This window comes from Gigantopelta aegis, chromosome 3 (genome assembly GCF_016097555.1).
Source record: "Gigantopelta aegis isolate Gae_Host chromosome 3, Gae_host_genome, whole genome shotgun sequence".
Taxonomy (NCBI): Eukaryota; Metazoa; Mollusca; class Gastropoda; order Neomphalida; family Peltospiridae; genus Gigantopelta; species Gigantopelta aegis.
In genome coordinates, this window is record NC_054701.1 from 18,876,031 (window position 1) to 18,889,086 (window position 13,056).

At 40.0% G+C, this 13,056-nt stretch overlaps 1 protein-coding gene across 1 annotated transcript; it reads left to right on the forward strand.

Moving 5' to 3' along the window:
• LOC121369508 (histamine H2 receptor-like) lies at positions 1-2,135 on the forward strand. The gene has a single exon (XM_041494614.1). The coding sequence runs from the start codon at positions 470-472 to the stop codon at positions 1,751-1,753; it is 1,284 nt and encodes a 427-aa protein (XP_041350548.1). The 5' UTR covers positions 1-469; the 3' UTR covers positions 1,754-2,135.
• Positions 2,136-13,056: the final 10,921 nt, after the last annotated feature.

Here is a 13,056-nt window from a genome sequence, read left to right on the forward strand (position 1 = left end):
GTCAAGTTTCAGCCCGTACTACTACACAGTGCTCTCCAGTGAGTCGGCGTACACCGTACTACAGAGATAGCACAGTGGTTTTAACTCGTCCCACAAACAGGGGAAATGAGTGGGTACTGGACCATATACCCACTTCACAGCAGAACCCACTGTAATGGACAGCATTCACACAGTGTTTGACATCGAGACGTGGAATTTATATTATAAATGTTTAATGGAATTTATATCACTTCAAAAGGTGAATAAATATAGCAGAAGTTTGAAGCAGCCAACAAATATTGATAACATGAGTTTATTGCCCAGTTATGGTTCATTAAGACAGGCCAAAAGACTCGAGGCACACGGTGAATTGGTTCCCGGAAAGAGATGTGTAAATATTCAGAAATGTCCATAAACGCGTTTAATAAGGTTTGTGTGTAAAACAAACGGATAATTTAATTGGTGTTGATGCCCGTAAACGTCCAAAGCTATGTTTGGAGGAAATGCCTCTCTGATTTCTTTGGATATTGAATACTTACAAAACTCCACAAACAGACACTTCGCAGACGACCTGCCCAGCGCACTGAACATCGTGCGAGGCGTGTTTCTTCTCGTTGTGTGTGTGCTCGGCGCTCTGTTCAACATCTTCATCATCATGGCGATCATTCCAAACAGACGACTGAGAACGGTGCGCAACATCCTGCTCGTGCATCTCGGGAGCGTGGGGCTGGGCACGTGTCTCATGACGGTTCTCTACTCTGTTGTGGTGGTCTTCCAACGCAAGTGGATTGGCGGGATTATAGCGTGCAACGCGTACGCCTTCCTCAACTCCGTCTTCACGTGCGTCTGTGTGTGGACGATATCGGCGCTCAGCTGGGATAAATACCAGACGATATCGTGCCCGCTCCATCACTCTCTTTCGGCCACGGTCCGGCGGATGACGTGTTGTTTCATGTCTTTCTGGATACTCGGTTTAACCCTTTCTCTTCCCCCGTTGCTGGGTGCCAATGAGTTTGTGTTCGTCCCCGCCATGGGGTTTTGTTCCTTGAACCCGTCGCACCGGACGGGCATGTGGTATTCTCTTGTTTACGTCAGTTTTGTCTTCTACATCCCGTTCTGTATCCTTGTGTATTGTTACGTGCACATTTTCAAGATCGCGCGCAGTCAGAGTGGGCGGATCGCCGCCACGATGCTGAGGATGGTGAGTCTCATACAAGCCCCCATCGCCCCCTCCAACGCGTCCACCCTGAACATGAGAGGCACGAAGGCCATGGGGACGATCCTGCAGCTCGTCGGCTCCTTCGTCGCCACCTACATCCCCTTCGCACTCACCCTCACCTACAGCTCCGTCAGTGGACACTGTCCCGATACAATCTACATTTCCATAGCAACGACGCTGTTTCAGTCGGCACCGCTGACTAACGCGTCCATATACGGACTCCGAAACAAGATTTTGCGATCTTCGTTTTGCAGGTTTGCTCACAGGACTGTTCAGCATTACTGTTACAAAGACCAGAGACGGGGAAGCATGAAAAGTCTCAGTCGAAAGTCGTCATCAAATCAAAAACTATCCATCATAGCGCGTAAACTAGTAGTTCAAAATGGCGGGAAAAATGGCTTCCGTCGGACGCAGTCGTTTCAAGTTCCACATGCCGATATAGAGGATACGTTTGCGATGGCTTCATATCCTCGACTACCGAGACCGCATTCGTTTTCTTTGCTGTCAACAAACGGCCATTACGCACGTGCCAGTGACCACGAGGCTGACCTGTAGACTGTACCGCGTCACAGTCCGCGGTGAATCAAAGCGATCATATGTGATATTTACTGGTATTATTTATTGTGTTTTTGTCACTGGACTATTCCATTTTGTCAGGGGCCCAATATCAGGTAATGCTCATAATTTCTATGTGATATTAACAACGTATTACTGATTCTAATTGCTCCATAATTCATACATATTTATTTTGATGTTGTTATTGTTGTCTGTTTAAAGGTGCCTGTTGAGTATTTATAGTTATTAGCAACATTAAACCAAATAATTGTTTACTATTGAAACGTTGCCAGCAATGGACGTGTTACGGTGTGTATATTAAATACGGTGAAATGGATATTGATGAACATGTTAAATGTATTAAACACGTGCTTATGTTTTCTCTTGCTGTGTTAACTTAATGATATGTTTACGTAAGTAGAGATAAATTGAGGGGCTAGTGTTTTGAAAAAGAACAAGTGCAGAACATAAATACTTGACGTAATAGCACTGTATATAACACATACAGGACAAAAACGAACTTACTTCTGGAAAAAAAATCAGTGGAAAACCATTGGGGGGGGGGGGGGGGTGTGTGTGTCTGACTGACCACCTTAAACGGATCCCTACATCCGCATGAGGAGCGGGACGTAGCCCAGTGGTAAAACACACACTTGGTGCACGGTCAGTCTAGGATTGATTCCCGTCAGTGAGCCATTGGGACAATCTAATTAAAATTAGCTCCAGTATTACATGTGGATCTAACAACAGCCCGTTGGGAGCTCATGTCCAGTTGACCTTTCATTCGACCAATCAAAACCTTACTTGCAAAATCATGCCAGTGTTTTGAAAAAAAAGAGAAAACATTCGGGATTATGCCGAGTGTATACGAAATGATTCGGGCGAAATTACGAAGTATGCCGGAAACTAATTGCAATATAATTTTTTTTATATATAAAGTTTGTTTTAAGACGAACCCCCCCCCCCCCCTCCCCCCCCCCCCCCCCCCCCCCCGTGATCGTATAGCCATAAAATCTGTTTATACTAGTATAAAATCCAGAGTTTATTACTGCACTTTTCCCCCTGTTTTTTCAATGCTAAAATAGACCAACATGTTCGCCTATTGCATAAATAGTCTCGCCCGATATTTTTAGAATTTGTATGCTCCCGAATAACGTTATAAAAGGCGAAGTTTAATTGGTCAATGTTTAAATTGTTATTTATAGATGAAATGTCACCTGGACATGGGAGTCCACGCAATGCTGTTACATCTACTGATAGACCCAGAAGAGCTAATTTTAATCAGATTGGCCATTTGGATATTTTTCGTTCCAGCCAGTGCGTCACGACTGGTGTATCAAAGGCCGTGGTATGTGCTATTCTGTCTGTGGGATGGTGCATATAAAAGATCCCTTGCTACTAATATTGGTAACTATATTACCAAATGTTTGACATCCAATAGCCGAATATTAATACATCAGTGTGCTCTAGTGGTGTCGTTAAACAAAACAAACTTTAACATGGCAGGTATCTTTTAGACGTGTTGGTAGACATGATTGAAAATATCACCAACAACTGACAGAAGGTGTGTAACGCTTGTTATATGCATTTTTTTTAAATCGCTTGTAACACATACTGTATTTGCTGTTGTACATAATGGAAATTTCATCAGCTTATATGCACTACGTGTTCAACATAACACACACACACGCGGACCTGATCCACGCATGCGCACTGGGCACAGTTACTTTTCAGATGTAAGTGGAGGGGGGGGGGGGTAGATTTGGGTTGGAATCAACGACGAGAGATATACGTTTATTTTGCCATCAGTTTATATAAAAAGCAATGTTCTACCCATAATAATTAAACTAAGTTTGATATGACGTCCGACACCAGGGTAACATAGCAGGCCCCACAGACCGCAATTATTTAAGTAGCTACATCAATTTTCAGTTGACCCATGGATTTTTTGATGCACCTTTGCCTGCCTGGGGGAAACATATCTTAAAAGAGGACAACCCCTGTTTCCCAGCTCTTTCTCCAAGGATACTGGTGTAAACCATCACGCCCACTAAACCTGGCCAAGTACATCCATTTTACACTTAAGGTACTACATTTGCATGAGCTGGAATTACCACAAAGAAATCTTCAATGTTAGCAAGTTACACATGTTTGCAAACTACATGATTGCCACTATAAAGCTAATGATTGCCTCTACAAATCTCTCTGCCATAAAATGTAACACACTCGATGGAAAAAACAACAAGGCGGGGTCAAGGTTCAGGGATTTATTCCCAGGCGGAACTAGAAGTTATACAAAAAACACTCTTCGCTGTGAGCGACGAGTCTCACAAAGAGATAAACACGGCAGTGTGTCCCATGGAAAATCTGTGCTGTGATCAACGGCGATCACTGAACATGAAAAACAAAGATAGACCCTTCTTCTTTGAAATCTTATGGTGTTGTGTGTGTATGTGAATGTTGCACGGACGTTACATGAAACATCATGTGATAAAATAAAACTATATTATTGGCTATTTGGCTAATAACAAGTTAGGGCGTTGTCCAAATGAAATACGATATTCTCAAAAGAATATCGTAACCTAGAAAACTGAAATAAAATACATACAGTAAATATTAAAATAAACTAATTACAAATATTTACTCCCCGTCACATAATAATCACAAATAGCAAACTGCTTGTAACAAACTACTTGGTCAACTAAATCGGTAGATAACTGTGATCTGTGTCCAATCCGCAAAATGTCGTTAGAAAAATCGACAAAGAAAGGTCGTCTGGAAAATGGGCCTTCTATTTGATTTGAAACGCAACTGAGCAAAGAATTTCATTATAGAAACTAGATGCTGGAGTCTCCCGCAAGACTAGGCAGGTGTCTTGATCTACCCATATTCACTAAGTAAATATATCTTGTTGAAAACTAAACTGAAAAACACCTTTTACAGACATTACAATTAAAGTTTGTTTAACGACACCGCTAGGACACATTGGTTTACTACTCATTTCCTAATGGATGCCAAACATTTGACAATTCTGACACATAGTCGTAAAGGAAACTCCCTAAATGGTTTCCATTAGCAACAAGGAATCTTGTATATGCTCTTTCGTTCAGACAGGGCAGCACTTATCTAGGGTTATGATATATCAGTCGTGGCGCACTGGTTGGGACAGGTCCATCTAGTGGATTCGATCCCACGACCTTAGCACCGCAGGCGAGCGGTTTACCGACTGAGCTAGATACCGTCCTTTAAGTCTATAGGTTCTCAAGAAAGACTATGCAACTCCAAACATCATGGTTCCCAAACGTGACTGCGACGTAGCAATGTCTACAGGTTTCAAATGCGACTGTACAATATGAACAATACAGCTGTTACAATATCCCAAAGGGATGTTTTGACCATGATTCACTGCCGGTACTTTGTCAGTGGGAGAAGTGCAATGGCAACCTTCATCATCATATGGTTGTCAAGTCCATTGTTGATCATTTTAACGATCAAACATATGTACAATATTTTCACCAAAAGATATACAATTTGTATAATACGGCATGCGTCGTAATATCTTCGAAATGAGATATCGTAACGTCAAACGTCCATAGGTTATAATGAGATACTGTAACGTCAAACGTCCATAGGTTATAATGAAACATTGTAACGTCAAACTTCCATAGGTTATAATTTGAGCTTGTAACGTCAAACGTCTATAGATTAAAATGTGAGACTGTAAGGTAAAACGTCTATAGGTTATAATTTGATACCGTGACACCAAACGTCTATAATACCAATGACTATGTTTATAATATCAATGACTATTTTTTTCAAGCGAGATTTCAAAGTCAATATCTATAGATCAGAAACCGTATTTGCGTGTCTACATCCATGTATGGCTTAGACACGTGCACCCTGGGTTCAGCCTTAAGAAAGTCAGTGCCTGAGGCCTGGACAGATGTAACGACAAACACATGCATCTTTTAAACAACGCCATATCATTCTGGCACAGAAGTTATTCCATCAGGGTTATGGTGACCAAGGCTCCTGAAAACATTTCAAACGTTTTATGGTAGACATTTGGATTATATCTACTAAATGCGATGCATCACTGACCGAAATGATGGCTGATGCTATTCCATATTTTGGATATATGCATACCTTTTCATCTCTTTGGTGAAACTGTCGCAATATTTAATTGTGTTTCCATCATTTTCGATGAAGTGACAGACTTGAAAGCTGTGGTGGAAATACCCATGGCAGATATAATCACCTTTAGCGAACCACTGATATCATAGCTGTTCTGAGGGTGATTTATCACAGCATGGCATCACAGTTGTATTTATTCTCATCAGTTCTGTCCTGTGCTACACCTGATATCATAGCTGTTCTGAGGGTGATTTATCACAGCATGGCATCACAGTTGTATTTATTCTCATCAGTTCTGTCCCGTGCTACACCTGATATCATAGCTGTTCTGAGGGTGATTTATCACAGCATGGCATCACAGTTGTATTTATTCTCATCAGTTCTGTCCTGTGCTACACCTGATATCATAGCTGTTCTGAGGGTGATTTATCACAGCATGGCATCACAGTTGTATTTATTCTCATCAGTTCTGTCCCGTGCTACACCTGATATCATAGCTGTTCTGAGGGTGATTTATCACAGCATGGCATCACAATTGTATTTATTCTCATCAGTTCTGTCCCGTGCTACACCTGATATCATAGCTGTTCTGACAGTGATTTATCACAGCATGGCATCACAGTTGTATTTATTCTCATCAGTTCTGTCCCGTGCTACACCTGATATCATAGCTGTTCTGACAGTGATTTATCACAGCATGGCATCACAGTTGTATTTATTCTCATCAGTTCTGTCCCGTGCTACACCTGATATCATAGCTGTTCTGACAGTGATTTATCACAGCATGGCATCACAGTTGTATTTATTCTCATCAGTTCTGTCCCGTGCTACACCTGATATCATAGCTGTTCTGACAGTGATTTATAACAGCATGGCATCACAGTTGTATTTATTCTCATGAGTTCTGTCCCGTGCTACACCTGATAGCATAGCTGTTCTGACAGTGATTTATCACAGCATGGCATCACAGTTGTATTTATTCTCATCAGTTCTGTCCCGTGCTACATCCTGATATCATAGCTGTTCTGACAGTGATTTATCACAGCATGGCATCACAGTTGTATTTATTCTCATCAGTTCTGTCCCGTGCTACACCTGATATCATAGCTGTTCTGAGGGTGATTTATCACAGCATGGCATCACAGTTGTATTTATTCTCATCAGTTCTATCCCGTGCTACACCTGATATCATAGCTGTTCTGACAGTGATTTATCACAGCATGGCATCACAGTTGTATTTATTCTCATCAGTTCTGTCCCGTGCTACACCTGATATCATAGCTGTTCTGACAGTGATTTATCACAGCATGGCATCACAGTTGTATTTATTCTCATCAGTTCTGTCCCGTGCTACACCTGATATCATAGCTGTTCTGACAGTGATTTATAACAGCATGGCATCACAGTTGTATTTATTCTCATGAGTTCTGTCCCGTGCTACTTTAGTAAACTAGTATGGAAGTGGCAGTCCTCTTTTGGAGTGGCGGTCCTCCTATATACGAAGCATTAGATAAAGATTCATTGAATCAATCACTATTGCTATACATCCTATATATGGCGGTTTAAAATCGGGATATAATTAACGCGCGTGTCCTAAAGTAGGCCTATCAAAGAAATAGTGTAATATAGACCCCAATAACTAGATGATACGAACTATTGTTGAAGGCAAAAAATGACTATTGCAAAGATATTGTCGTCACGTTTATTAAACATGTTTGGATATCTATGTAAAGTTCAAGGTATGAAACAGATTTTGTACCCTATGCAACTTCATTTATTTCTAACTCTGGTGAATGTAAAAGAAATAATAAAAAAATGGGTTCCTTTGAGCATGGTCTTGATCTCTGGGAAAAAGTCACAGGAAGCCAAATCTGGAGAATAGGATGGATGCTCAACAAATCGGGTTAGTCCTCAATGCGCTACAAAAGGTCCAAACACAAATCACTGATACTTTGTTTTTGTTCATTAACACATAGCATTTTTGGAATAATTTTTGCACAAACCTTTGTCATGTTTAATTCGTCAGAATGCTTCAAAAATTCTCCCTGTCCAAATTAACTGTCTCCGCTATTGCTTGAACACCCATCTTTCGATCTTCGCGAATCTAATCTTGCATTTTTGTCAATGTAGTCATCGGTAACTGCGGTGCGTGGACCGCCTGGCTGGTCATTAGCGTTCATTTCTTGCCTTCTGAAAATCGTTTATGTAATTCAAAAAAGAAAAAAAAGAAAAAGAAAACCCCGCGTGCATGGGACATGCAATCTTTACTGTAATTGTCAGTCAATAATTGAAAAAGTTTCCTTCACACATTTCTTCGGTTTAACAAGAAATTTGATGTTAACTTACTGCTCACTTTACAACCTGCTATTTCTCGCCCGTGCGTAAGGTGCAGTAGTACTAAACCAAATAACACACGGCAGGGTCAAAGTAACATTATCGGAAATCAAAATCAACCTTCTAGCCAATTTTCTTTGTTATTATTTTCCGCAACAAGTGCCCAACGACTGATATCTCAAAGACCGTGGCCTGTTAGAAAGTTCATATAAAAGATTCCTTGCTGCTAGTGGAAAAATGTAGAGAGTTTCTTCTGAAGACTATGAGTCACAATTACATCCAGCAGCCGATGATTAGTTAATCAATGTGCTCTAGTGGTGTCGTTAAATAAAACACACTTTTTGTTTTGATTTAACTAGGTTCATTAGAAACTCCGATTCATGTACACAGAGAAACATATCGGCGAGCTATGAAATTCAGTTGGTGCCACGGAAATATCTTTTTCCTATTTATATTCCTTATCTCCTAGTCTTGACATATGTGACATCAATGCTGCAATCCAATATTTCACATGTCTAAGTATACTTTTGTCTCGACTTTCTTTAATTCCAGTCTGAGCAAACTGTCGAGATCTCGGATAATGAGATCTCGGTTTATTTTTCTAAATCTTTCTAACAAATGTACCATTGATTCAGGATTGGAATTTTTCCTTGTGTTTATCGTGGGTGATGTTTGTGTATAGCGTTAAACAATCATAACTTACGAAGCCTGATTTTTTTTAATGCATTGTAAATAAATGTAGTTACACGTGTGTATGACAAAAACAGACCTTGTAAATTTGGCCCCAAATGTTATACTACTGGTAATATGGATTGAGATTGAATAATTTCAAGGACATCTTTGGAGTTCTTTGGAATGTAAGCCTTGTATGTCATCAAGGTCATGTTCTCGGTTACTTTTTGTTAGTATAGAGAAAGTCCATCCTTGACAGTGGATAGGATAATGGTTAGATTTTGACATTAGTACACTAGAGTCAGTAACGGTGTTTGATTTCGTGTCTTGCCTCGAATAAGGTCGTAAATATATCGGAAATGACATTCAACCTTTCAGCCATATTTCTTTCATTTTCTTGTTTCCCCTACAAGTGCCCCCCTGTCCTGTGGAGAAGTTCATATAAAGGATCCCTTGCTACTAATGAACACATGTAGCGGGTTTCATCTGAAGACTATTACCTATTGTTTTACATCCAACAGCCGATGATTCGTTACTCAATGTGCTCTAGTGGTGTCGTTAAATAAAACACGTTTTGTTCTGATTTAGCTAGGTTCATTAGAAACTCTGATTTACGTACAAATCGTTATGAAGTTCAATGGGGCCCGTGAGGATTTCTCTTTCCTATGTATATATTTTATCCCATAGTCTTGACATATGTGACATCAATGCGGTAATCCAATATTTTACATGTCTAAGTATACTTTTGTCTCGACTTACTTTAATTCCAGTCTTAGCAAACTGTAGAGATCCCGAATAATGAGATATCGGTTTTCTTTTCTTTCTAACAAATGGTCCATTGATTCAGGATTGGAGTCTTTCCTTAAATTTATCGTGGGAGATTGTTGTGTGTAGAGTTAAACAATCATAATGTACTAAGCCTGTGTTTTTATGCATTGTAAATATACGAGGTTACATATGTGTAAGACAAAAACAGACCGTGTAACGTTGGCCCCAAATGTTATACTACTGGCAATTTTTTATACGGTTTGATATTGAATAATTTTAAGTCAATCTTTTGGAATTCTTATAAATAGGACTTAGATGTCATCAGTGCAACTTTCTCGAAGACGTTTTGTTAGTACATTTGTATATAGAAATTCCATCCTTGATAGATAGTTAGTGTTAGATTTTGGTTAGATTTTAGTAAACTATTCTGGGAGTGACAGTCCTCTTTATGGCGGTGCAAGAGAGGTAAAATCTCCAGAAAAGAATCTCATCGGAAGTGGCTGTCGTCTTATACACAAGGTACTAGATAGCGATTTGTGGAATCAACCACTACTTTTTCAAATGCCCATTCGACTCTCCATTGTGCAGAGATACGGCTTGTTACGGTTTGTTGTTCAGATTTGAGGCATGACTTTGGTGGTGAATTGTCTGGCCACCGAAGTATATCTCTCTTTGTATGAATTGTTTGGAATTTCTACAGAAGAGGAATCAACATGTCATCAAATATTAAACTGAAGTCAGATGTATGAAAATTAGATCCATGCTAAGGATGTTTAAATCTCTTAAGTCATTTGCAGTAATTTTTCCTTTTAATATGAAATGTTTTTTAAACACCTTAATATTTAGTAAATCACCACAGTTATGCATGTGCAATTTAAAGTTGATAAAAGTCATCTCTTATTCCTATTGAACTTCGCAAATCATAACACGTTATCGCAAGTAAATACTGTGATATGGTTCAAAACACACGGGCTATAAATATCGTCTAACACGTGCTATAAACAACAGCCCGCATCTCTATGACGTTGTTGACATTCCTGCTGCTAGATTCAATTGACAACTTCACTCATGCGCACACAGATAAACAGGAAGACACGCGCCTGGACATACCTGCCCACGAGTACTGGACGAACCGGGGCTTAGTTCAGCCAGACCGAGCAGGAAATAACGTTCGGTCGACTGGTACCACACCGGGGACCAGACAAATAGTCCGCGAACGTTAGCGTCTCTCACAGTCGCTGAACAAGGATTTTGTTTTAGCGCCAAACATTATAGTAGATGGATGTGATGTGACAGAAAGTTTCTTTTAACGTACCACTAGAGCACATTGATTTATTAGTCATCGGCTATTGGATGTCAAATCTTTTGTAATTTTGACATATAGTCTTAGAGAGGAAACCTTCTACATTGTCCCATTAGTAGCAAGGGATCTTTTATATGCACCATCCCACAGACAGGATAGCACATACCACAGCCTTTGATATACCAGTCATGATGCACTGGATGGAATGATAAATAGCCAATGGGTCCACCGAAGGGGATCGATCCCAGATCAACTGTGCATAAAGCGAGAGCTTTATCACTGGGCTACGTTTCGTCCCGCGATGTAATAGACCATTGACACCAGTCAAATTGATTGCGAGCGCTCGACCTCCTGAACACGCGTCTGCTGTTACAGTTATGACTAATTGGTGAACGACCTGTTCTCAAACGTTAAGCTCCAATCTGGTTGCGAACGCTAAACTGAGCTGACTGTCTGTCTAAGCAAGTCAAGTATTGTTGTATCTGACAGGTCTCTGACCACACTTTATTTCGCCTGGCCGATCACAAACACCTACGCAGCGAACAGTTTACAAATATATTGAGTCCGTTTGGTTTAGGCTGGACGGAAGAGAGTTTCGCAAATAATAGCATCTACTAGTATTTAAACAGCTCTGTTTCAGCAGGCCTTTTCCTGTCCTGAACGGATGAACCGGTTGAGGCCGGTACCTGTGCCCATGACATGCGTGCGCTGCAACAGCTTGTTCTGAATGTGCACGTTAAACAATTTGGTTTTGGTCTTGGTCTTAGCAGGCCTTTGAGAACTGAAAAATGGCGTAAACAATTTATAGGTTAAAAAAAAAAAATTCAGGTAACCAATTTTGTTTTTGCGTAGCCCGTCATGACCATGTAAATGATGTCCTACATTTAATGCGCGAACGAAAAATGGGTTACGCAAAACTAAGACTTGCAAGGGCGACGAAACTATCGTGTTCGTAATTTCCAGATACCTTTTCAGCCATCGGGTTTACAGGTTACGTATAGTGTCAGTGTTGATGGAAATGTTTTATTGAACGACGTACTCAACACATTTTATTTACAGTCATATGGCGCCGGAGTGTCAATGTTGATGTCACAACATAATTATGAAGAATACTACCATATCTGTTGTCAACCTATTAGGCCCAAAGAGCGCTATCACATTTTTATCATAAGTGAGCTGAATGCTCTATGAAAGACAGTGATTGTTTTGTTTAACGACACCACTAGAGCACGTTGATTAATTAATGATCGGCTATTGGATGCCAAACGTTTAATAATTCTGACAGTTTTTAGAGGAAACCCGCGTTCCCATAGATAGGGCAGCACATATCAAAGCCTTTGAAATACAAGTCGTGTGGCACTAAAGTCCGAACCAAAATGTTAACAACTACGAAAAATTGCTCTCCTACCTTTATTTTTCGTTAGATTTTACCCACATTTTGTCCAGACAGAAATCTTTAAAAAACCCAATTACAATGACACAGATTCCACATACTAGATGGTAACCATGTCACCTATATTGACTTCGCTGAGATCGCATAATGCAAAAAGCATGTAATTTTGTGCCGGCTGCCATTTTGACTTTTTATGGAATATTCTCAAAGATGGGTGAAAGGATATGACTTAATCTAACAACGTCATAACATGTTATGATATAAAAGCAAACGTGATGACGTCATATTAATTTTATTATTATTATTAATTTTTTTTTTAATAATACCACTAAAGATCATTGATTTTATATTAATTATGTCTCATACTTTGGAGGCTTTCACCCCTCTTGAAGAGTATTCCATAAAATAAAAAAATGGCAGACGGCAGAAAACTGCATGTATTTTGCCCTATGCTATCTCTGCGAAGTCGATACTGGCGAAATCGTCACAGTCTCGTATGTGGAATCTGTGTCATTGTAATGGTTTTTTCACAACTTGTGTCTGGACAAAATTTGGGGGTAATTAAAGGTAGAAGAGTAATTTATTGTAGTTTGGACGGAGAACAAATTGACTGGCTCCACCGATAACATCTTTATTAAACCCAACCAATGCCCCACGACTGGCATGTACTGTTCTGTCCATGGGATGGTGCAAGATCCC